This window comes from Trachurus trachurus (assembly GCF_905171665.1).
Source record: "Trachurus trachurus genome assembly, chromosome: 15".
Classification (NCBI taxonomy): Eukaryota; Metazoa; Chordata; class Actinopteri; order Carangiformes; family Carangidae; genus Trachurus; species Trachurus trachurus.
The window spans coordinates 7,702,573-7,729,323 of NC_139906.1; the positions used below are offsets into that span (position 1 = coordinate 7,702,573).

At 40.8% G+C, this 26,751-nt stretch overlaps 1 protein-coding gene across 1 annotated transcript in view; it reads right to left on the bottom strand.

Annotated features, from left to right (window-relative positions):
• The window catches only part of LOC310998190 (contactin-associated protein-like 4), a gene marked incomplete at both ends in the record, with an annotated part of 66,400 nt that extends 41,394 nt beyond the window's left edge, over window positions 1-25,006 (bottom strand). Inside the window, 3 exons of the mRNA XM_083988126.1 lie at window positions 1,465-1,658; window positions 7,159-7,269; window positions 24,922-25,006. Coding sequence (XP_083844252.1) covers window positions 1,465-1,658; window positions 7,159-7,269; window positions 24,922-25,006 — 390 coding nt within the window. The remainder of the gene's footprint in view (window positions 1-1,464; window positions 1,659-7,158; window positions 7,270-24,921) is intronic.
• Between the last annotated feature and the right edge of the window lie 1,745 nt (window positions 25,007-26,751).

A 26,751-nucleotide genomic window follows, 5' to 3' on the forward strand; every position in this document is an offset into this window, starting at 1 on the left:
TGAAATGGACAAAAAAATACAGGAAAGTGAAATCTGGTGTGCGTCCTCCACTTAAAGCAACTATCACAGTTTAAGTTTGGAAAACATCACATTGCTAATTATTAGGACTATAAATTATCTCCTTGATTTCACTGTGCGGAAGTGTTTTGACACTTCCTGCAACTTACGCAAACAAGTGTCATCTAATTCTGATTCAGGTGCTGCTAAAAATGGGTGCTGGTGCATAGACACGTGTGGCATCTTCTACCTCATTTGTATGAGGAGGAAAAATAAAACAGGGATCAGTGAGGGTAAATATATCCAATATGTATAATCTCAAATTTCACACCTACTTTCTACCTCCAGTTTCCAGCTGTTCTCATTGAACCCATATCTGCTTTTCAGGATGATGCTCATTATCAGAATCTGCACCTTCTCCTGTCCTAGGGAAACCTGTGATGTCCTTCCAATCCCTTTACCTCCCCATTGACACTTAAGGATGCTATATCCCCTGGTGAGAAGAGGATATACTTCCAACAACATTTGCCCTTTTCACATCCTTTGTAGCGGACATGAAGAGAGAAAGAGGAGAGGAGAGGAGATGAGAGAGGAGGAGAAAATTAGCGGACGAGAGCATTACTCAGCCTCACTAACTCTGGCCCCTGAGCTTACAGGAAAGAGCGGTCCTGGAGGAGTTGTGACCGACGAAGCAGCTCAGCAGTCAACTCTGTTCCCCGAAAGCCATAATAAACTAGGCTGGCTAATATGTGGAGCTTCACAGGGACTTTTGAGGCATGCGGCGGATTTATCCCGATTTATGCTGAGTGTGAAATCAACAAGCTTTTAAGCTGTGAAAAGCCCCTTTCTGTTCTTTCTCAGAAGAAGTCTTAGCCTGACATTACTTTTACCCTCGCTGTGAGAGTCTTACGTCTCATCAACTTTAAACTGAAGCTGTTTGTCACAGTGCCACTGTAATGGGGAGAATTTTCCGCATGTGTCAGGGGCTGGGAGGTAATGCTGCTTCGACTGTCTCTTCCTACCGTCAAAATATAATGCAGTTAACACAATGGGTGAGAGGGTTCCCACAGGAAAAAAATAACATGTAAGAAGAATCGTATGTGTAAAAGAGATGCTAATTCCTTTAGATTTGGTGGATTTGAATAAATAAAATAAAACCAAGGAAATTTACAGAGTGATGATTTTTTTCTTGTCAATTCTACTTCTGTTGTGTCGTGCTGTGCCCACAGTGTCACACATGCTTTCACAACTCCCTGGCACACGCAGATATCAGTGGGCTAACGTTATTAAATTGAGCTGTTTCTTCTACGACGAGTCAAAACACAAGTCCAATTGTCTCTGCTGGCTGCATCTGACAGAACAGCAGCCAAAAAAAACGCCGTCCAACTAACGCTAATGAATCAATAGCACTGATGTTTGTTACATCTACAACACAGCTGCCAGTTTTATCTTACACGACACACTCACCCCTATATTGTCCTCCTGTCGATACTGTTTCCAGTTGTGTCCTGTGTCGCTGAACATCAGCAGGTAGGCCGTCAGCCAATCGGAGCTGCCATAGCGACCTTGCGTGGCAATGGCGGTGATTTGCGTCCGCCCACCCAGGTCGACTTCTAGCCACTGGTACTTGTCTGAACTCAGAGGGGACCAACCTCCAGCACCTGGTGCAGGGAGACAGAAACACCTTTGAACCCACAAACAACAAAGTGCTGACTTTTATTTCTCAACATAACATTAAAAAAAAAATCATATTTGGGCTTTGAATAAAAAAAAAACTGGATTGGAATGAACAAACACTGATAATAATTGTAGAGCACTTTTCTCAGGAAAGTTAAGCGTGCAAGAAAATCAAAGGGGAATAAAAAAAATTAATTAAAACATATGATCTGCTGAATCCTTTAAAATACTATCACCGCATTAACAAGGATGAAAAAAAAAGTTTTCAGACATGCAAATCCATAGTTTTTCAACTGCTTTTTAAAAGAAGACAAATCTTACTATCTAATGTCTTTCATCAGACACAAACTTTTCCATAGTTTAAAAGCCCTGAGCACAAAGGCTTTATCAACGTCTTTCTTTGATGTTCAATTTGGAACCGTCAAAAGGGTTTAATCTGTAGCTTAAGGACTGTTCTGCACATAATATAAACTGCAGCTGAGGCATTTATGGCGGACAGTGCCAGCCTTATACAATATTAAAAGTGGCCAGCTCATAGCAGACCTTCATATAATCTGAGTACCGGAGCACAGGACCATAAAATGAAGATGTGTTGAATAATTAAAACACCGAAAGCTCCGTGTGTGTGTGTGTGTATTTATGTGCATGTCAAAGTGCTGAGTCATATCAAAGTGACATTTCGCTGCAAGAACACCTTCCTATATGATTACATTACGGCTTCTACCTTTGTGAGGATGTTCGTGACCCTAAGTAATTTCGTGACGGTGATAGGAACATTTATGGCTCTTATTTTACCTTCTCTGTCTCTAAATTTTATTAATTCCATTAACTTCTCTAATTTCCCACAGTTTAGGCACCCAACCGTATCGGTATCGTGAGCGTTTTTTGTCCACTAGTAGCAGAATGTTTTAGTAGGTGGGTCCTCGTTTGTATCTATCATGGACATGCATGGGCATTAGCATGTGGGCAACGTGACTCACATCCTGCCCTTGTTTTCACTCTGTTTTGCTGATTGACACTTGATGATGCCAGCAAACTTAGCAGGGCACCACTAAAAGCAAGTAGAGGACTCTGAGTGGGGGAAAAATGGTCGTGAATAATGGTGGAGTGAATATAAATAAATAAAATAAAATAAACAGTCTATTGAAAAAGAAATGCACAACATATTTGTTTGACCTTGAGGATACAAGTCAAGTTATGGTTCACAAACACAATTCAGAACAGAATTTTTAATTGTTTGCAAGAAACCGCCACAGGGCATCTCAAACTAGTCCCCGGTCTTCCCTGCACAATCTTCTGAGCTGCTGTCCTTACCAATTGTTATTTAAATGCCTCACCATTAACATCTAACCCATAGAGAAATGCTGAATCTTATCTCCATGAACACCATTTGCCTTCACTTCCACTATGGCTGCCATTGATGGAGCGGAGAGTCTGGGTCCAGGGAAACAATAAGTTGACGCTAAAACTTTGTCTCAACTAATAAAATGCCTGGAGAAGAACTATGGGAACCATCATAACAAAGATAAATGTACTATTAGACCAATAAGTCTTGACAGGCCATAAAAGTTAAGATGTTATGATGATTTTAATCACTTTTGGGTGACTTTCCAGACATATTCAATAATTTCACCCCCTGATCCGTCTCATCCTTTTATCATTGTAATTTCTTGTTTGGTGACAGCCATAGATTAGAAGAAGGAAAATACCAATGTCTATGACAAAAGCTTCTTTTAGAAATTATTCTTGAATCTGGGCCCTCTGTCAGCTTCTACAATTGGTATCAGCAGTGTTCGAGGTTGTGCAAGAGCCTTCGGCATAACATAAAGAGAAATAACCTGGTGGTTGCATAAGCCTTTGTATCTTCTCAGAGTCTGAGCAAGAAGTTTCACTTTTTTGCCAAAAGGCCGAGTGCAAGAATCAGACCTTCAATGTCATGGGGAAAATTTTTTACTTACTTCACAAGCAAGGATCTAGAGATAGAGACTCATAGTCATTAGATGATGTTGTTTACCCTAAGGCAGATGTCTGATTACACAACTGAGAGTCTGAACCTCAAAGTTGTAACTTAAAGTCTCTGTCGGGCCAGAATTAAATAGTCTTCATCTAGTAAATTGTCAACAGGCAGTAGAAAACAATATGCACAATAATGAGTCTGACAGTTTTTGTGAATACTTGATTATTTCTTTGACTTGGTACATACAGTAGCTTGTTGAACGGCGGCTGAGATAAATCAGTGCAATGCAACTCAAGGGCATACATGCTAATAGACAAAACATGTGCAAATTAAGAAAGAGACACTCATCAATTTGACATCAGCAAATACAGAAATGTACCGCAAGCTGCTGAGATGAGTGTGGGGACACAAAAAATTGATGTGGTTGTTGTTCAATACTCTGTCTTCTTCTTTTCTTTTTTTTAAAGAATACACAAACAACAAGGGGAAAAAAACTTTTCATTTCAGCTCATTTTCCAGAAACACTTGTGAGGAGGTGACTCCAATAACTTCACAGGTCACAAAAGCATTGAACAACCAAGGCAGAGGTCAAGGAGTCAAAATAATCTCCCTTCAAAACAACGTCTCCTTGACCTCGATGGAAAATGTCAAGAGGTCAAGGGAAGATGTGAAGGAGAATTCAGAATGACAACCACGCTGCAGTGAAAATCCAACAGCACTTTCACAAGGATTTTTTTTTTTACCGCCATTATTATTTGTAACACAAGGATAATATGTAATGCAGTGATTTTGGAAATGGATTCACATTGTTCTGAAGAAGATTATTAAGATAATATGCTGGCTCTATGTGAGACATCTAACCAGATGAAGATGTTTTCTTTATTTGCATGTGTGCTCTGAAGTTGCAGGACAGTGTTGAGCTCTCTCAGCTACAACCAATGATTTTCAATGCATATTTAGTCTCACTGAATTCTCTACATGTTTTCCTGAAAAGTCTTTTCTCATTTTGTGGGCCATTTATTTACTGCTGGCAGTGCTGGAGCAGAGGCAGCAATTGCAATAAAAAAGGGATTTCTTTTTTTTTTTTTTTTTTTTGACAAAGCGCTCTAATCACAGTTTATATATGATTACAGCATTTGCCAAATTAGTCTGATTGCAATGCCTTTTTCTGGAAAAAATATGGCTGTGATCTATATCATAGTCAGACATTTCATCCTACACATGAGGGCTTACATTTCTGATTCAAATAAGTAACTTGAGTCATGCTGTACAAAGCACATACACTGCTTTAATTCAGTTTTAAAAGAGTAAAAAAGAAGCATGCATCTTTTAAGCTTTCAATGAGGAATCAATAATTGATCAAGGACAGTCCACTCCAGACTATCAGTTGAGGAATCTGGGGAAATTTGCACTCCATCAATTGTCAATGTCACAGGTTAATGTGCAGGCTAATAGTTCAACGAGACTGCAGAGTGCTGAGAGGAAGCTTGGTGTTTCCCTTGAACGAAGCAGTGCGTTGCGTTGAGCTGTGCGAGTCTCTGCTCATTTTGCTTGTAAATTAACTCTGAATGAAGCAATTCCTCAGAGATTGACTGTAGAGGATGAGGAGTATTAGCAGCAGCTGGAGGAGGAGTAAATGAGCAGCGGTCTGATTTCTACAAAGAACAGCTGGGATTCAGCAGTCAGAGCACTTTTTTTTTGCATTTTTTACAGCAATTAAGCATTTTGTTATATTGTGGATTCCTTTTAAAGTGTGTGTGCTGTTGCTTTGAAAACTGAATTCGATTTACTGATCGGTCCAATTCAGTTCTAAGGCAGAGAATTAATAAGGCATTGTAACCTGTGAGGTGGTATTGTTAACAAGAAATCATTGATGAGGCTCAGTAATGAGCTAAAGCCTCACCAATTTGAAACGGAGGAGACTGAGGTTTTGTTTCAGAGAACAATCTTAGCTCAAACGTTACATCTCATAAGCAGGTTGTTGCACTGGCTTTCTATCACACCCCATGCATGTTTAACTTTGCATTTGTATCAGCTGCATGTTTGTGTGCGTATACTATGCATAAATCCATACAACAACACACCTTTAACTTCTGAGTGATGCTGACAGAGTACCTACGGTGTTACCATCATCTTTTCTTTGTGCGTGTGCCAGATAAAACATGCACAAAATCAGAAGCACATCTTCAATTTCCATCTTGTTTCATTACTTCCTCTCTTTGCTTCTCTATTTTTGAACTGTACGGGGGAAAAAAAACAACAACTCATCCTTTGCCATTCAGATGCATCTGATCTTTCTTTAGAAGCATCTGATACTCCTTTACACAGATCAAACTCAGATCGGTAAACAGACAGAGCAGGTTGACTGAAGCGAGGGAACACAGCGGGTGTGTTTGCTCACAGCTTTTGCCATCAAACACACCAAGGAAACAGCATCCTGCTGGCTGTGCTTCCTGCAGTCTCCCAGGTGGTGAAAATCATTCAGATCCTCTGTCGCGTCGAAGACAAAGATATCACAGCGCTTCCATCCGATACGTGTCTCTGGCATTAGTGGAAAGCAGCCAACTCTTCATGCCAGAGTGCACAAAAAAGAGTGTTATTTCTCACACCTCTGTGTATCAGCACATAAGTTTGTGTTTTTTTCACAACTTGTCAACTTACTTGTCAGTTATTTCTGTGACAAACACAAACCTTTTGCCGAGTATGTGATGCTCTCGTCTAATATATTCACCTTAAAAACGGCACAAAAAGGAGGCAAATAGGCAGTGTGCTCTCCTCTCTCTGCACAACCGGTGAAAACACAGGAGATAAAAGAAAAGAAAGAACGAGAAGAAAGGAAGACAAGGATGCGGCAATAATTTATTGATGTTAAACTGCTAAATTTTATATGTGAATACTGGGGAGTATTGCTGAGGTAGACATGGAATAGTTGAAAGATCCCACTGTGGCCTCGCTGACATGTAAGAACGAGGAGTCATGTGTTTCTTATGAATAGTAACATCTATTCCCTGGGTGATCAGTGAAGCCGATTCTTAATTTACCTTAAAGCGGAAAATCTGAACATCAGTATGTCGTCAAACATCGTATGGCGTGTTGGCATCCTGCTGTTAAGATGTGGAGCAACCTGGTTCAAGGTCAGCTATCATTGCAGTGTCTCTGAGTAATTCATGAGCATAACTCACAACTGCACTAGTGAAGTATCTGCAGTGAGGAGCATTGGCTAACCATTTAATTAGAAGTTTGTATGGAAAGCATTGTTATATAGTTCAATATGCCTAAGCAAATGCTGTATAACATTTCTTTTCTTAAATTTTGATAAGTAAAATCACCAATATTGTGTAAAATGTGATCCGGTATTAAAAAGATTTGCCAATAAACAAACAATTTGAGGGGTGTATCCCCCTGCCATAATAAATGTGCTGGTGTTGTAAATGTGTTGTGTTTTATAGTACCTCACCACACGGATTTATGGACTAAAAACTATAGATATAACACGATAACAGTTTGCTGTAGTTACTGTTACTCACCTTCTCTCCGGTTCAGCTTGGCAAAACCTGGCCCGTGGCTGCTGGACAGCTGTGAGGAGCTCCTGAACGATGATGGCAGCAGATTCGACACCAGCGGACTGTGACACGCCTCTGTAAACCGCAGACAAGGAGGAACAGCTGATTAAAAATCAGGACATAATTTGCAGAAAATGAGACGCTGCTGCTGAAAACTGTGCTCCTTCGCTGCACAACGAGTTGCCTCACAATGAGAATGGCCCTCTTCAATTTCAGCTCTGAAAATGAGAATGTCTGAGATTCCTGGAGCCTAATCCTCCATTATCAGGCCTTATATTAGCCTTGTGTAAACAGCTTTTTCAACTATAATGAGAAACTGCTGCAGAGTTAATGCATTGTGTCCTAACTGCCGGAGGAGAGGAAGCACATTAATGAGACAACCTGGCCACTGGTGGAGTGGATCAGTGACATCAGAGGAGGCTTTTCATACCTCTTACACACGGATGGTTAGTGATTTTTGCAGTATATCCGTACTGTATCTTTGCCCTCTTTTGAACTGATTTACTGACACAACTGCACATATCCAAAATACAAACCAGATATGTGTAGTCTTCAAAAACATATATACATTTGTGAGCATTTTCATGTTTGATTTATCAAATGAGTTGAATTATTCTTGTAATCCACTACAGTGCCAACTTGAACAAGCCAGTCGAGTCTTCAGCTGAATCTCGCCATTGATAACAGATGCTTAACTGAGAGCTGAGGCATATCTTGGTGAGATTATATAAATGAAAGATCCGATGCTGTCTTTATCTTGTTTAGTTGAGATTTAATCAAACTTGGCCTCACTGCTTTGATCCCATTTCTGCCCATCGAGGGGAACTTACCCAGAAAGTCTGACTTTGTCTGTCTTTCATGAGACTTGGCTTTTATCTGGCTTTTGTTCACTGTTGTGTTTTCTTTGCACAATGCTATGAGTAATAAATCAGTGTTACAGTAATAGCTATGGATGGACTATCATTATGGGTTAAAAAGTTGTTCACAGATGCTTTGAAAACCTGAAATAGCAATGTTTCAATTAGAAAGTGATATGTTTAACATTTGTTTATACTTGGAAAATCAAAGTCCAAGTGCTTGATGCTATGAAAAAGATAAATAGTCAGAGGCATTATGCAATGACAAGCAAAGCATACAGTAAGATTGGCCAGTAGCCAAATACATCTAAATTTGCTGTAATGACAAAATAAAACAACATATAAAGCTTATGAAAACTGAAATTAGTAGCCTAACAGCTTGAGTACCCTGCTTTAATTCTGAGTCCTTGTTAAAATTTTAATATCCTGGTCTGCAAGCCTTCAGTAGGTCAACATCTGAGCACTTTATCTTCAAACAAAACACACTATTCAGGGAAACAACTGAGGATACTAAAGAGAAAATTTGTCAATGAGGATTTTCATTTGTAGTCATAAGCCAATAACGTAACATTATTAAAAACCTAACAGGTCTTCATTTTTAGTATAGGGAAGCAGAGGGTTGGCAGGAAAATTTGGTGGAGGAAGTCAAAGCATGGTAAGTCAAAGAACAGATTTGTTTACATTATTTTAGCCACATACTGTAAAGGTTTACACCTTCACCAAAGGAAACTTCATACTCTGCAACATCTGTAACATCAACCCCCAGCGAGACAGTTACCGTAACACAACTTAAAAACTAATCTAAACTGGTAAGAAAAAAAGGAATAAAGTTATAAACTACTCAATTTATATTTCCGTGTCTTGACTTAACGGTTAAGCTAACGTTAGCTTTTGTTTCATCTGTCACTTACTGTATTTAACACTGCTTTTTGCGAGCGGTTGGTTGCTCCGTGGTCCACAGAGCTTGGCTGGATACTACATCAACTCAACCGGCTCAGACCTCGAGTTTTACTGAATAAACCGTAAAATAAAATAAAAAATAGTGCAGAGAGACGTGAGACCACCGGAAGTAGTTACACTTGACCTGTTAAGTTCACGAGCTTGCTTCTTCTCAGCTCTTTGCTACGTAGTTTTGTGTTAGCATAGCAACGTACGTGTAGCAACAAACGCGTAGCAACCATAGACTGTAGCAACGAAGCGACCTGGTTTCTTTCTGGTTTCTTTCAGTTGCCGCTGCTAAAATGTAAGTTTTATCGTAATATTTGCCATGTTACTGAAAGAGAGTAACTATTTTAGCTCAGAATAGCAAAACGATTGCTCACTCAGTTGTTGAAATTTTATGGAAACATCATGTAAGTTTGGTTTTACTGAGATAACGTTAGGGTGCGTAGGTTTAATATTTAACAGGCTAACGTTACGTAGCTAACGTAAATAGGATTTTTTGTTGTTCACCCGAATATTTTCTAATATAGAATTATTTTATGGGATATTTGTATGTGTGTACAGTATGTGTCAAACATTAACCTTATTTTTGTTAGAACAAAATAACTTTGGAAGTTGAACTAGAGAGTAACATATTATATTTTGGAATTTTATCCTCACTCAAATTGATGTTGTACAGCATAACTTCAATAATATGAGAATATAATATAATGAAAAGAAAAACAGACAATAACAGCCTGTTTGTAAATGCAGGGCAGGTGAAGAGGATCCAACAAGTCCAGCAGATGATCAGACTTCCAGCTCCATTTCCAGCAAGCTGAACGTACATGGCCAGTGAAACAGATGGATGAACTATCTACCTTGGGGTAGGGTTGTGCCAGTCTTTTGGATTGGCACCGACTTGAACACACATCATACACACAGTTGACCCTGACTCATCAGACTCTGACAGATCAGTGCTCTATCTGATCTGCACAAACACAGTTGACTCTGACACATTTTGGACTGACTGCAAATCTACTTGAACTGTGGGAAATCCCAAACGAGGGTGGTTTTCTTATGTTTGAAATAATTTCATACTATTATATTGTTTGGTGCTCACCAGAGTGGCGTTTACTCACACAGCAGTTGGTGCTGCTCACATGAAATTTGTTGCTATTGTTGATATACTGAGGCTTTTATTAATGGGCTTTGGAGTAGTGATTATCTTGCTGTTATACCAGTTGTTCTTGACCAGTGTGCTGTGGATTTTTATAATGCAACTGCCAATATTTTTATGAAAGAAAAATTTAGTTCTGCCCCCAAACCATGTGAAATCAGGGCCAGTCTGTTAACCCAGTCTATTTTGTGTCACCAGGGCTGTGCAAGTTTTCTTTCTCCCTTTTGAAATTGATTTATGTTTCCCAAGTTCACCCTCTTCCTCTTACAGCTGTACGTGCACATTAACAACACATTGGGTCAACTTTAGACATCCCTCTGAGCCAGTGTCCACTAGGGTCAGAGTGACATGAATTTTAGTCATCAGAGTGTGTGAGGCTCTGTGTGGATACACGGTCACAATTTCTTGTGACCGTGCAGCTGCAGTACAAGGGCACTGTGGACTAGAAAGTAGTACAATAAAAAAAAAAAAGATGTTTGTGGTGAAGGAACGCAAAGTTTGACGCACTCAACTACTTGACCAGCCAAAAATGGGGTTAGGATTCTGTTTGTTACACTAAGTACCACAGGAATGATAAAAGCAGTAAACATGATTTTGCAATAAGAGAACCTGTTCTCTTTCACTGTGCACATGAGAAATGATCTTTTTATGAAAAGATAATCTCCCGTAAAACCATGACCTTATTCTGGTGCAGTGGCTGACAGAAAGAGGCGAGTTATGTTGAAAGTAGTGCTGCAACATGCTCCTGTAATGAACTTATGTTACTGTAGCTGCTGAGATGCGCAACGTGAGCAACTATCTAGGAAATTACACACATACTACCCGACTCCGAGCTGTGCATAATCATGTGTGGAAACGCAAACATTATGCAGTGGATAGTCAACTGCCCTTGGTTTGAATTGTTGGCTCCATTTAGCTTTTTCTCTGAGATATTTTTAAGCACTCTTAACATTTTCGCATTCAGCCTGCCAGTTTTAACACACTCTTAACATGCTGCAGAAGCATTTCAGAGGCGCGCAGAGGACTGAGTGTTATGGTTGCTAATGGAGTGTTAGGCCAACAGCCCTTGGCCTAAACACAGATATTGTGAATCATTAGTCTTCCCCACCTTGTCAGCTTTCACATTCAAAGCTCTGCAGGTTGGAAAGCATTAAGGACAGAAAAATGCTCTGAGGACTCTCAGTATTTGGAACATGCATGACATGTGTTTTAAACATTACTCATCCAGAGGAGTGAGCTCCAACAGTACACTCTTGTTTATCTTCTCATTCCCTTCCCATATCTCTCCATCCGTATCATCTGCTTCATAATCTCACTGAAATAGCAGTCCCCTCAGAGTTTACAGTTAAATCAAGCTGATGAGCATCTTCCTCCACTTCAATAAACAACAACAATGAGACAATTTACAGGTTCACAGTTCCTTAAGAGTCATGGACAGCCATGAGCATAATCATCACACCTCAACCATAAAAGGTTGTTTCAAACTAGCACAACCTCAGTCCACATTTTGAACAAGAGCTGCTCAGTGTACATTTGCTCTGCCAAGGTGACTAGATCTATACAGTACGTGTATATATACAGCAATGAACTGTGGCTTGTTTCCTGCTGCCAATGCATCATTTAAGTCAGATTTAATAAGAGGAGGGTGAGAGTAAGAGTGAAGGAGCAGCATCAATAGTGTATGTCCTGTACATTTACCTTATATTTTTGGTATTTGGATGACGTCATCCAGAGTGACATTTTGAACAAAACCCTCATACTCAGGGGTGAAGAACTTCCTGATGTTGCATGCAGTAATAATAATACAGGGATCTAAGGATCTATAATTAAGACCATGAAAGCAGTCACGGGTACAGTAACTGAAATAATTAATCTGTGAACCATGCCTCCCACTCCTCAAGACCTTTGTGGACCCAGGAGAGTCTTGTACATCTTGTGCTGCAGTGTGTTATGTTGAATTTCATTTCCTCACATTGGTTTTGAAGCAGAAGGCTATACCAGACTGGTGGCTCGTTCAGCTCAGGTTGTCGGTGATAATTATTTAAGTGATGAAGAGAAAATAGAAACCGAAATGTTCTCTGCACCAGCACTTTGACGGAGGATATTTTAGACGTATGTTGCCTGACGTTAATGGGGCCTCTAAATTGACCTGGTGCCATTTATCAGACTGTATTTCATCAGACAGGTCTGGCTGTTTTCGCTCTGAGCTGCCTGCCTTCCTCCCAGCATGCCTCTCTGGCAAGGACTGTTTGTCTAACAGCTGCCGAGCTGTGAGGATTACTACATGAATGCTGAAAAACAATGTTTCCAGCCTGTAATCTGCCAGTCTTAAATGTACCTGCACATGTTGATATTTTTGTGGGTTGTGTGTCGGCATGTGCACGGTAATCGGTTACGAATTATTACCTAGGATTTAAAAAATGGCACGTTAGAGCACAGTCTAGCGTCGGATCAAACTACCGGTACATAATCATGCCATGGTTCAGGTTTTTCGTAGTGTTAAACAGTTTGGGATAAAACAACATGGTTTTCTGCTGTGTAAAACTAAGCATTTTTGGATCGAGCCGCGGACTTTCAAACCTTTTACAAGAATCCGTGGTGGTTCCCTTGGGGAAAGCCGTAGGGAGGGAGACGATAGGTATCATCAAGTCTGCTAGAAAATACAAACATTCTGAAACCTTCCAAGTTATTTCCTGAGACGATGCGAGGCAGAGAGGAGCGTAGTCGCCAAAATGTAGTCTGGACTATTAAATAAGCACTGCTAATGACTGAAAAAAAAAAAGGTTTCCCCTCTGCGTCATTATATTTTTAATTAAAGTTTTGGTTACTCGAGTAAGACCAGGTTAGGTTACTCGGTTAGAAAATCACTCGAAATGCCCATGCCAAGTTGTGTGTTGCTGTTGGCAACAGCTGTAGCCACAGGCGTTTTTATGTTATCAGGTTGTCTGCCCAACCATCTCAATATTATGAAGGAGATACCTTGGTAACACCTTAAGGGAATTTGGTGCAAATGCTCACTTGGACTCAAGGATTAAGTGATTAAAGTTTAGTGATGAACGGTCAAAAGTAAAGGTTGACATGGCCGTATTTCCTGTAGCTTGATCTGGTGGAGGTCACTGAGGTGTGCAACCACAAGGCAGAACAGTAGTTCTAGTTGTGAATTAAGGATTTCTGTAGCTTGGCTTTTCAGACAATGCCAGTCAGTAACTCAATATACCATTTGCATAAAATATACAGTGCATAACTGAACACACATACTGTATCGTAAACAGAAAATAAATAAACTGCCCTTAGAGCAAATTCCAACGTACCAATATAGGTGTGTTTGTAAACTCGCTGATTACAAGCAGCAAAACACACAGAGAAAATAAAACCAAAAAGGAAAAAAGTCCAGCTCAAGTTCCTGATGGTGTGGTACACAGATTTAAAATCCACAGAGCTTCTGGTCTGTGCGGGAACTCTCTGTAGTGTCCTCCCCTGCTGGGAGGCTCTGACCTGATCTGTATGGTGGAGAATCTTAACGCTCGCAAACGTGTCAGCACTCCATGCAGGAAAATTGTAAGCAACAAGGGAAGGCATCAAGTGTGCTTGTGTTCACTGATGCATGTCCTACTCAATGTGTGCTCACTGGCTCACCCACATTTAATTTAGGACAAGGGCATTCAAAAACATAAGTAGCACCTTGAGAAGCACAACCACCTTTTATAGATTTAAGTTTAAGCATCTGGCAGCGTGCCTCTACCCTCCCCCTCTTCTCTTTTAGAGGAGTGATAACATTTAAACTTCCTGCAGTTTACTTCAGATCCACGGCAACTTCAGAAACTCGAGCTTCATTCCAGCTTTTTTCCCCCCTCATTTCCCCTATATTGCATAGATTATTCTACCATTTTGATCACCAAATCGCGAGGCTCTCTTTTGGAAATCTCTTCTACTCTGAAATTGCCAGGTTTAACTTTCATCCCATCTACACAGGCAGAAAACTGAAACCCCCATGGCTGCAATGCTGGAAAGGTTAGAGAATCTGGCTGGTGAAGAGAAAGTCACAGACTTTAATCACCAGCCTGGCAGGAAAAGTACAGCAGATATTGTGCCCTTGAACAAGCTATTTGAAAACTTTTCCAGCAAACTAGTGTTGGAATAAAAAGGAACAAAACGACTGGAAGAGCAATGCATTATCTGAAAGACATTAAATCATTTTTATAACTGTGCATCCAGTGCATTTATTGGTATAACGTCTCCAAAAACTGCTGGTATAGCTACTGGTTAGTGAGATTAACAAGAATGTGATTTTATGTCACAGCAGGTGACTAATGCTCATTTCATACTCATTTTACGTTTTGTCATTTCAGCCAAGAAACTCCTCAGGCTCTCCCCATTAAGTCCAATCACAGCAGAAAACATTGTCCAGCCCCTTGGTGAGAAAGAGTGAGATAGTGGGTTCAACAAGAGGGGCCTAATTATTTCAGATTCACTGCAACAGCAGAAGAACACTTGCTCTTCACAGTGATGATGACTGCATCTCTTTACCCGTGCTGTTGCCGTCCTGAGGCCAGCTGGTTCTTTGTACAACACAGATTTTTTTTACAACAACCCATCACGTGTGCTCATTTAACTTTAACTGGCACTGCAGTAGCCTAAATTATACATAAACATCGAAGACAGACGGTATGTGTGTGTATGTGTGTGTGAGGGAGTGCCCGTGCAGGTCAGTGACACGTGACCACTTCACTGCCAACGGCACTTCTGCACTCACAGTTCATTGCGTTACGGCTTCTGCCCCGATGAGTTGTTGAAACACAATCACCTGTTGGAAAGTTTTGCAGAAGTTTCACACGAACACATTTCGGAAGTGGTGACTGAAGCTGTGTGTGTGCGTGCGTGTGTGTGTGTGTGTCTGTGTGTGAAGGACAGACTCCAATGCTTCAACCTGCAATCTCAAGTTCACACCCTGAGTCGGCTATGTCTGCTTCACTGATCTTCAAAACTTAGATTAAATAGTGTGAAATCTTACACCCCCTTACCTTAGGTGCTTGCAATACATTTATGTGAATTATAGCTGGATGTTTATTTTCTCTTTTTTTTTAGAATCAGCATGTAAAAATATACTACTGACCACCTAGTTTATGATGAAATTAATTAGGAATCAGGACACCACTTTAAGAAACTGCCAAATATTCTCACTACCGTACAAGTTATGTTGTACGATTCTAGCTGCAGTCTGTGTTTTAGTGTGTTTGAGCTCAGCACAACACTTCAATAAATATGCAGAGCTTTGCTTGTGCATATTTCACAATGTTTCCTTCCACGGAGCAACAAGAAATTAACGTGTAATGATGGTGGCAGTGATATTTTTTATTGACATAGTCATAAAGCTGAGCAGATGTTGCTGAAAAATCATCTTTATCACATTTAACGTGATCTGCATTAGTTTTTCTACTACTGCAAAACACGACCCAGAAGATGGAACATCTGGTTCTGGTTCTGGTTATCGTCAATGTGTTAATGATTTTTCTCTCATTTGTGATGTGACAAATTGATGTTTTTCTCAGTATTGGGGGAGATCGTTAACTTGTTAACAGCTGTGACATTCACCTGGTATGCATGAGACTACAGACTTTAAAGATCCTTCATTGTTACATAGTGCAGTATTTAGAGATTTACTGCCATCAACAGTCAATAACTAGACTCAATATTATCAATATATTTACAATGTGGGGCCTCATTAGGGAAGGGTTTTCTCACCTCTGACCTGTGGTTTTGTCACTGCGACGGCTCTTTTTATATATGTGTGTGAATTTGAAAACAGTCATTAATTATACATTCAGTACAAAAGTAGAAATTGATTTTTGATGCTTTTTTAGAATTGTCTTTTGAGTAGATAGATACCACATTATCCTCTCTCTCTGTTGAGGTCACAGTCTCCGCTTTTAATTGTTGCCTCTGAGCCTCTGTGAGGCTGCTAGTTCTCATTGTAAAAAAAGTCTTTGTGTTGTAACAGTAATAACCTTAATGTGTGTCTAACTATGCCGCTCTGGGTCATTGGATTGGAGGGAACTGGGCCTGGAAAGTCCTTGAAAAGTCTGGTCAGCGAGTCGCCGCCAGCTGCAGGGCTGCAGTTTTGTAAAACGACTCTGATCCAAAGTACCATAAAATTCAGGTGAAGTGGGAAAAAGTTTTACAAATGGTTTGGCACTGGAGGAACTGCAGGTGTGCTCCACTCTTCCACCTCATTAACTGAGTCGTTAAATTGCTCGTCAGATGCCTTATCTCTGTTGCATCTTAAAGTTTTGGCATGGACCAAGCTTTGTCCTGCCTGCGGTGTTTCAGTGTCAGCTACCATATTTAACAGCAGTGACATTTCTTATCCACTCACATTTACCTAGACAATACATTTGATCTAATTACCCCTTGTGGCTGCCTGGAGAGAGAGAGAGAGCAGCTGGTCATTTACAGTCTAAAGAAATGTGGAGGCAGCTCGGGTATGTAGGTGTTTTGTTAAATTATGCCCAGTATAAGCCTCAGAAGTAGATTCCTGCAAATACAGAATATCGTATTAGCTGAATTGTGAAAGCACCATCTCGGCTCGACTCGGCTCCTCTTGAAATGAATGTTAGGAACAGTATTCAACAGTCAGCAGCCTCCATTAGAGCTACATTAAGTTAATGTATTACACCCAAGACAGTGGCAATGAATAACAAGTCATTCACTGTGGCACAATGTGTTGCAGGATAAATGTAAACAGCATCGAGCACAGAGGGAAAACGTCCATCAGTCAGAAACAGCTGTAGCATGAGAGGTATGGAGAGTCCTTCTCTTCATCACAGTTTATTTCCTCCTCTTCAGCTTCATCATCGTCCTCATCTTTCTCCTTTTTTTTCCTAATCGTCATCATCATCATCATGATCATTAACATTATCATAATCTTATTCTTCCACATGTTCTTATCCTCATCATCATTACCTACGTTTTTTTTCTTCACCACATTGATCATCATCGTCCTCCTCTGTGTTTGCTCTTTCTTTCTCATCACTTTCTTCATCATTTTGTTTTTAGTCATCATCCTCTTCTCCACCTTTATCTTCATCATATCCATCCTGTACTACATCTTCAGTCGTAACATCTTCATCATCATTATCATGTTCAGAATCACAATTATCTTCTTATTCTTTTCATCTGTTACACTTGCTTCTTCATCGCCCTCTTCTTCACCTTCTTCTTCCTCTTCTTCATCCTGTTTTTTCTCCTTTTCAAGCATTTTCTCTTCCCCTACATCTTCTTCCTCCTCTTCAATATCTTCATCTTCTTCATCCTCCTTCTCTTTTTCATCTCCTACTCCATTATCTTCCTCTTCCTGTTCTTTTCCCTCTTCTTCTTCCTGTTGATCCTCTTCTCCTTCCTTCACGTCAACCTCTTGATCTTCTTCTTCCTCTTCATCTCCGTCATCTTCCTCCTCCTCCTGTTCTTTACCCTTCTCCTCATCATCACAACCATCTCTCCTCTGACTACACTCCTCTTCCTCTTCATTTTCTTCTTCATCAACCTCATCCTCTTTTTCATCTCATACTCTTCTTCTTCCTCCCCTTCTTCATATTCTTCTACATCCTCCTTTCCATCAACCTCATCCTCTTTTTCATCTCCTCCATCTTCCTTCTCCTGTTCTTCACCCTCTTTGTTTTCCCCTTCATTTTTCTTCATCTTCTTCTTCCTCCTCTTCAACATCTTCTTCGTCATCCTCCTTCTCTTTTTCATCTCCTACTCCATTATCTTCCTCTTCCTGTTCTTTTCCCCCTTCTTCTACTGTCCATGCTCTTCTTCTTCCTTCTCTTCAACCTCTTGATCTTCTTCTTCCTCTTCATCTCTGTCATTTTCCTCCTCTTCTTCTTCTTCCTCCTCTTCTTCATCTTCTTCTGCATCCTACTTTCCATCAACCTCATCCTCTTTTTCATCTCCTTCATCTTCCTCCTCCTGTTCTCAGCCTCTTCATTTTCCTCTTCACCATTCTCCTCATCATCTCAGCCATCGCTCCTATGACTACACTCCTCTTCCTCTTCTTCTTCATCATCCTCTTCCTCTTTTTCACAATCTTCTTCAACATCTTCTTCTGCATCCTCCTTTCCATCAACCTCATCCTCTTTTTCATCTCCTTCATCTTCCTCCTCCTGTTCTTCACCCTCTTCTTTTTCCTCTACATCATCTCAACCGTCTCTCCTCTGACTACATTACATTAGATAGGAGCGTATTCACAGTAATGATGATTCTCCTGTATCTTCATCATCGGTGTCGGTGGTTTCTCTGTGATCCTTCACGAGGTGCTCAGTGCGTCTGCAGTGATTCCTGTGTCTCCTGTCAGTCCAAACCTGGACCCACAATGAGTGACGGCGTCCTCTGACCTTAGCGCGGATTGACAGATTCTTGAACCGACTACAAGTCATCTAAGGTTATGACAGGACCATGTGATAAACGAGTGTGTGTGTAGTGAGCCGGAGCTCCAGTGGGACTGGCCTTGAGCTCATATCAATGCATCACAAACTCAGATGGATGGACTGCAGGCCTCTGTCAGTTTTATCACTTAACTACTTGTCCCTGGGTTAATAAATCTAGATTCCTGACTGATGGCTCCAAGTTTACCCCGATGGCCGCCGCCGCCGTAACGTAGCCTTGACTTCATTGGATCGCATTTATGGCTCTCCGTCTCTGAACACACATTTTCATAAATGACACTAAAGAAGAAATATGAGAGGGGCTTCCCCCCTCAGCTTCCTCTCACTTTCCTCATCTCCGCTGTCACAAACTCCACTGTCTCATGAATCATAAATGACAGTGGGATTTTTGCAGGGAAATGCGTGACTCATCCAGACTAATTAGATTATATTCACATGTTTATCTTCCTCCTCGCAAGACATCAAGTTCATTGAAAAATAGCACATTGTCATTGTCCCTGAAATCAGCAGCACAGTCGATTTTTTTTCCATCACCATTGTCATTTATTTATTAATTTCACATTTTTTAAATGCAATTTTTTCCACCATAATATAAAATGTGATGTCAAATAATGTGATGAGAGCTTGGGAGCCACTGTGCTTTTGTAATTATAGTTGAATAATACACAAACTCAAAGGTTTTTCCCTCATTGTTATTACCACATGTTGATACAGGACAGCTTTCAGCTGCTGTATGGATCTAACAAAGAGGTCATGCCACTTAAAGGCAGGGTTGGAGAGCCTATTCTGGAGCATTTTTTTTTACAAAATTGTTTAAAATCCTATTCACACTCCAATTGCAACCAATTAATTGATACTTTTTCACAAAAATGAAAAAAGGTCAGTCACCTGTGCTACCGACAATCCTCTAAAATCCAATCATCCAATCATCTTGATCTGTTCAAGTTAATTGGATCATGATGTGTCAATCAAACTGCCATCTCTGTCCCTCCCTCCCTCCTCTACGCATACCGCTCTTGGTGTGCTAATCGTATGCACAATCAGAGTCTTCAATGAGTTACAATGCGGAAAAGACAACGGCAGCGATACAATTAATGTTCCACAGTGAAGTCTGTTACAGTTGGTGGCGATGTAGCTCTAAGCTGGATGTTGGATGGTTTATTATGATGTCAGGTGTTTTCTTTAACGTGACTGAGCCATGAGAAAAAGCTGGCAGAACGTTAGCGATGCTGCACAGTGACACGCGTCAGTATCGCGGAAAGCAGCGCCACTCACATCAGGGTTTTGCAGCTTCACCTCGATGTGAACCCAGTGCTGAACGAGTGTTGCGTGTTCCTGCGCTCTGGAGGCTTCAGAGAGATGTCTGAGGAAAGGGGCTTGGACTCAAAATGTGGCCTGCTAGTACTGTTTTTCCAGGATCTCCAACCCTACTGTACCATTAAAACCGTATACTAAAATAGTAAAAGTGTGTCTTACATTTACTGTACTGTACCCCTTTGCTGTATATAACCTAATGCACCAGATTCGACAGCCCAGCCGTCATTATTAGCCAACGATGCCCACTTCTCCAACCAGCTCACTGACAGAACCCCCACCTCCTCTGCCTCGTCTCTCCAGGCGCAGCACCTCATGACACATTCAGTTTTCAACTCGAGAACCTCTCTACTCGAAGACTGTGAGACGGTGAGTGGTGAGTCATTCGTTATCTAAACAGAACATGTGCGCACGAGCACATTATCCACACTTATAGGCATTTTGTGCACGCACAAACAACCACCACCACCGTGCTGCCTGGCATTCCCTCGCATCACACTCACTTGTGGCTACTTGCTTCCTATCTCAAGATGCACACACACACACAAGCACATGCGTCTGCACACACTCAGGGACACATGCACAGCCGCACAGGTTAGGGGAGCGGCAGCACTATCAGTCATTAGGCTGTGATTAGAACAAACACTCCACTGACTCCAAATCAGCTGAGAGAAGAGATAACAATCCCTCGGGGGTCTTATGTAAGCACACTGGAGAGACAGAGAGACAATTTAACATCATGCGCCTCCTGTGTGTCTCCAGCTGTGTGTGTGTGTGTGTGTGTGTGTTTTTTTTTCCTTTCTTTTTTTATCAGACAGACACAGCGTCCTGGAACCACACTTTACCTCATCACAAGCACTCTCTGTATGTTAGCCGTGACGAGCGCTCCTGCCTATTACCTCCTCCAAGGAGGTAATGTTTTTTCGCTGTGTCTGTTTATTTGTCAGCAGGATTGCACAGAAAGTACTGGACTGATTTTCACCAAACTTGGGAGACGGACAAATCCGTTAAATCCAGAGGCAGAGGATTGTTGTTTGACAGTGGCATTGGCTCACAAGTAGATGCTTCTGCATTTGCATAGAGATGTTTTTGCAGTGTGCAGGTAATTAGAGGAGATATGACAAGTTCTTGTGCACTGGACTTAATAGATCCACACTGTATGTGAGGGCCAATTATGCATTCAAAATTGTACGCCTTTGTAGAGTAAATGCAAACAGAGTGCATATGTTAAGTAGGAAGTCTGTGGAAGAAGAACGAGGGAAACTTTTACACCCATCATAAAAATCATTAATTAAGAGCCCCTGTCTGACTTTACTGCCCCCTCATGGTTGTATCAAAAGAACAGTCTGGTAAGAACTAAAAATACATACAGCACCGTCTCCAAAACCACCCTCCACTCACTATGTTGTACAATGTGTCCAGATGTATTGGCCACATTCAGACATTTCCACAAGCAAACAAAATGTCACTACTTTTTTTTTACTAACAATCCCATAATGCAGTGCAGTGCATATTAGAGATTAATGCATTATAATTAATTTGAAAACTGTTAATGGTGATTATTGAGATTTCACCCTGAAATTTTGCCTTTTAAAATGCAGATTCGTCTGAGCCTCTTGTGTGCAAGAAAATTCTGATTATCATTGTAAATGAGATCATTGTGACTCCCTGTTTAAACCAAGTATATATCAGTTTGCTGACCTCATGCAACTTTGAGTATGACCCCGTCCAACTGCAGCCTGAGCTGAGGCTTAATCAGCCAGAATAAGTGGGAACATCTACATAGGTGTAGCAGACATTTACATAATGGATGAAAAATAACTTTTTTATCCACTATAAGACCAAATCAGAACTTGTGGTTTTTCCCTTATTGAACCTGCCGTAGATTTCCCAAAATCGCTGTTGGCAAATCAGTGCAATCTTTCAATAAGTGATGCTGCATCTACCTCGGTCTTCTAATGAGACATCAACCATATCGCCACCATCTCCTCCCTCCACCTGCTCCGCTCTGCTGCTGCTGCTGCTGCTGCTGCTGCTGCTGCTGCTGCTGCTGCTGCTGCTGCTGGCTTTACATGCTCAGTCCTGCTCAGCTCTCTCTGCTCTGATGCTCCACAGCCGTAACTTCATTAAACCGCATTTCTATGCAGCATATCATTCCCTCTGTGAGCTCAGCGATCGTGGACAAATCCCACCGCTAAACTGCAGCCGATCTCTGTCACACACGCAATCACCTGAAGGCAGTCACAGGTGCCGACTGAGCCACTGCTTCAGTGTATCAGGACAAAATGACACAAAGTGAACCGAGCAGCACAAATTAGCTCTATTTGTTGCTGTGTTCGCATTTAAATATACAATATAGTGTATTTACTGGTTAACTCATCACTTTTAGATTGATGAATAAGTAATTAAGTTGAGTCATGTGATGGGAGGCAGGTGATACAGTGTCTGCAGGAAAAGGTATCAATAGATAATGAACCTGTGAGTTGCACTAACTGTTCCTTCATTACCATCCACATTTAATTAGCTCCGCAGCTTGCTGACTCAACCACTCTGCACATCTGTACAGTATCTATTGCAGGGACATCAGCGCTCCTTTAAAAGGTAGAATATATGCAACGTTCTGCATATTTTATCTGCAGCACAGAAAAGACAGAGTTTGTTGATCCTCTCTAATGACTCCACAATGGCTTTTGCCAAGTGCTGGAAGTTCTGGCTCTCACCTGCAGCAACAGTATTATATGACTTTCCATCATGATATAGATGTGTCTGTTGAGTATCCAATGCAGGTATCTCTAGTGTGATACCCCTGTTCATAATCAAGCCAGCAGCGAAGGCTCAGACCATTTATTTAGTTTCAACAAACACATGACACTTTCAACCAGAGAACACCCCTTTTTCCTACATTTTGTTTTTGATCTGACGCATCTGACCTGTATCTTCAGCAGGTAAACAGCTGTTCCTGATAAAGTGCTCAATACGTGTAAATCCACAAAGGATTTATGTAATTTACAAAAACATTGCTGCCACCCATGCATAATATAATGCAAGTTACATAATCATACATCTTTTTTTTTTGTTGACATTTACCTTTATTTGACTAATGTCTAAAGAGTCATATGCAGCTCTAACTCCACATGAACTGAAACGCTCTTTCTTTCTTCTTCCCTGAGGACTCTTCTTGGAGAAACAATACTGTCCGTGGTAGATTTGTCAGTTAATCAGTGGGCTCAAACATCCTGTCAAACACTGGCCTCCAACCACACCACCCACCACTTCCCCTAAATAAGCACACGGCCATCTCAGTGAGCGAGCGGGGGTCACTGCGACCGGCTGCAGAAGCAGCAACAGAAACATCTGCCCTCTTGTGACGTTTCTTTTTTCTTTCTTTTTTTTTTACCTCCTTTGTTCACTCTGACAAATAGCTGGAGTCAGACCTTGCCTGTAGCACTGGCTCAGCACTAGCACAAAGTCAAATAAAATCTGGGGAGAGGTCTGGGCATCTGAGATTATTAAATGGATGATGTAGTGTATGTTTGCTCTCTTAAGAGGAGGAAAAAGGGTTTCGAGCAATACTTATTGATTTGAGAGAGACAGCGGCGTTTTCTTTTCTTTTTGGTTATGGCTTGTGAAAGGCACTCTGCTGAGTCCTAACCATTTCCTTCAGGGCAAAGAAATCTCTTTATCTCTCTTATTTTACCCCTTCAAAGCCCATAATGCCAGTGTGTGTCTCTCTCCAGCAGCTGTTGTCTGTCGAGGGGAATATGAGCCTGATGAGGTAATACCTACCATCTATCTGTCCCCCCACTCTCCTCACCCCGACTCACTTAGTGGTGTTTTATTTTCTCAACTATTTAATGAATATTATTTGCCCACAGATGTTGACTCCAAAATTCAATTGAGCACAGCATCAGTCTCATCCTGGATAAACATTTATCCTCTGACAGCCACTTTATGAGGCTGTGTTAGCAGCATTTCCACTGTTTTGACAGTGTTTGGCACATGCAAACGGCTCCAATGTAAAATGATCCCTCTGTTGACATTTCCATCAACACAGTGTACGATGCAGGATACCAAATGTGCCATCAATGATGTATGAGCTTTTCGGGCGGCTAGTTTTTTTGTCTTTGTCTATTTTTTCTTCATTTTCAATTGCAGTTGAAGTGATGACAGTTTTTATACATAATTATATGTTCCACATTCTTTCAAATCCCCGGTAAAGTTCATTATGCAGGGAAATTAGTGGAAAAATATGAAGAGAAAAATAATATTGAAAGTACGAAACATCCCTCCACGAAAGAATATGAGGAAAAAGGAGGAGTTGTTTTGATAATGAATTATTTTAAAAATCACCTTTTTAGCCCAAAGTTTGATTTCTTAACCCACTGGACATTTTCTGTGCACAACAACCATCAGCATCAAAGAGAAAAAATAATAAAAATACAACATGAAATAAGAATAAAATCATGAAACTACTCCAAACTTCTCCAGTACAGATTCCCCTCCTTCACCTCCAAACACTTTATATTGCAACCACTGACTTCTGCAGCCTGTGCAGCTCCATTGGAGCAGGTGGGGCTCTGAGTGCCTTGCTTGAGGGCAACCTTTTAAATAGGCTCAGGAGGGAGAAGTGTTTTTCATTCAGCTTCCCCACACACATGCTCTTCTACACCGGCTCCCTCTGCTTCATTAAAGTGCAGCGTGTGGGAAATCTCTGCATAAATGTATGAAAAGAAATCAATGAACACATGTTGTTGAGCATGTTTCCTCAATCCAGATGCTTTTGGAAAACAAAAGGCTCATTTGCATTAGTTAATTCACAACATGCTCAACTAAACACTGAGTGATTTTTTGCATGAGCTCAGGAACTTCACACTTGTTCCTGCTGCACATGAGCTCCACTTTCTTTTTAAACATTTACAAATCAACATAAACTGAGCAGCAGCGGCTCCACAACTCCACATCAGATCCCCGCTGTCACACAGAGTAAAAAAAAAAAAAATCCGACCACACTCACCTCCTCTCGTTTCCCCGCACGAGCTGAAAACTATCAGGGCGACTTGTGTAATAATTCCCAGGACTTTGTTACTCCAGAGATCCATGATGAAGTGGAAGGATGCTGCAGAAAAAGCCCGCCAAGTGCAGGAGGGAGACGGTGTGCCTCTCCTCTCCTCTTTACTCCCACCCCACCGCCGCCGCCACCACCACCTCCTCCTCCACACTCTCACACTCTCCAGATCCCTGATGAATTTTTTTTTTTTTTTTGCACTTCTGGGTCCGCAGCACTCAGCAGCATCCGCCTGGTCCACAGCGATGACAGCAGAGGCAAGAGGCTGCTTTCTGTTTGGCTGCACTCTGCAGAGTGAGGGGATAGAGGAGGGAGAAGGAGAGAGAGAGAAGGAGAGAGAGAAGGGGGGGGGGGGCGAGAGAGGCACGAGGAGAGGGGCTTTCACTTCTGTCACTGCTCGAGTGAAAGGTACTTTAGTCATTAAAAGGTCTTGATCCTCCAGAAAACCCACTGCAGGCTACACTCTTCTGCCCCGACAATGTTTGAGAAAGAGTCATCTCAGGTCCCATTAGGCTCCGAGCTGCTGCTCACAGTCTGTTTGTCATCATGTAATCCAGCAGTTCAGGTCCGGTGGTCAAGGAAAAGATCCCCAGCGCACACCGGCTTAGTCATAGCAAAGCAATTGAAAGTAGCCCACAGAGAGAGGGACAGAGGAATTAAAATGACTACCCCAAATATAATTAAAGATTTAGCCCCATGTACTGAAGCTTTATCTCATCTTATATATTAATTTACAGGTTTAGAACAAATTAAATAAAACTTCCATCTCATCCTATTGAAGAAGAAACCGGTTAAACTTCCTTTATTCAACCATGTAAAAGTGCGATTAAAATCTCTTTCAAGAATAAAAGCCTATAGTGGCAGTGAATCACAGACACTGCTAAGACACACTGTTAAAGTACAAAGACAATGTGCAGTTAAGAAACCATGTGTGGTCGCTTTTCCGCTGTTTTTCTAACCCTCCTCCTGGCCATGTGCATTTGTTTACAACAAAGCCGCCGAGAAAACAATCAATAGAGTGGTAGATAACCTTACATATGATATACGATATTACGACGTGTATATTTTTGTTGTTTAATCCGTCATATACAAGACAAGAGATTATGGGTTACGGGGCGCGTTGGGATATCTTGCCAAGTTGTTTTTCAGCCAAGAGAAAGTGACACACACGTCAAAGGCATAGCGCCTCCATTCTCCCTCATAACAAGTTAAGCCATTTATTAAACTATCACAGTCACTTCAAAACTGTTTAATTAAGGTAAAAAAAATATATAGCATAGTTAAACTACAAATCCTTCATAGTTCCTCTTTAAGTTGGACATCCAAGTATTCTGATTTTCCAAAACAATTTAGATAAATTGGAAACAAACTCGATCACTCAGTGCTATTAAATAAGAGCTTTACACCTGACTAGAATTTACTAGATGGTTTTAACATCCATGATCTAAATAGAAAGTTCATGTGTATTTAACAGGTTTTAAAAACATTGTCAAGGCTATAAATGTAAAAGATGAGGAGAATTTATCATAACTACACACTGTTAAGGATTAAGGATTAGTAATTCATCATTTATAAAACATTCTTCCTACACTGATACTAATTCACACACAAAACATAAATGTTCTACTCTGGATTGATAAGATCATCTAATGATTGAATTTTAAGTATTATATCACTATTCTAAATATTTAAGTAAATCTATCTTGTTTATCATTTACTTACAGTATACTTTATAAATGATCTTATGAACCACTGACATCTCCTAAATAACTGATTGGT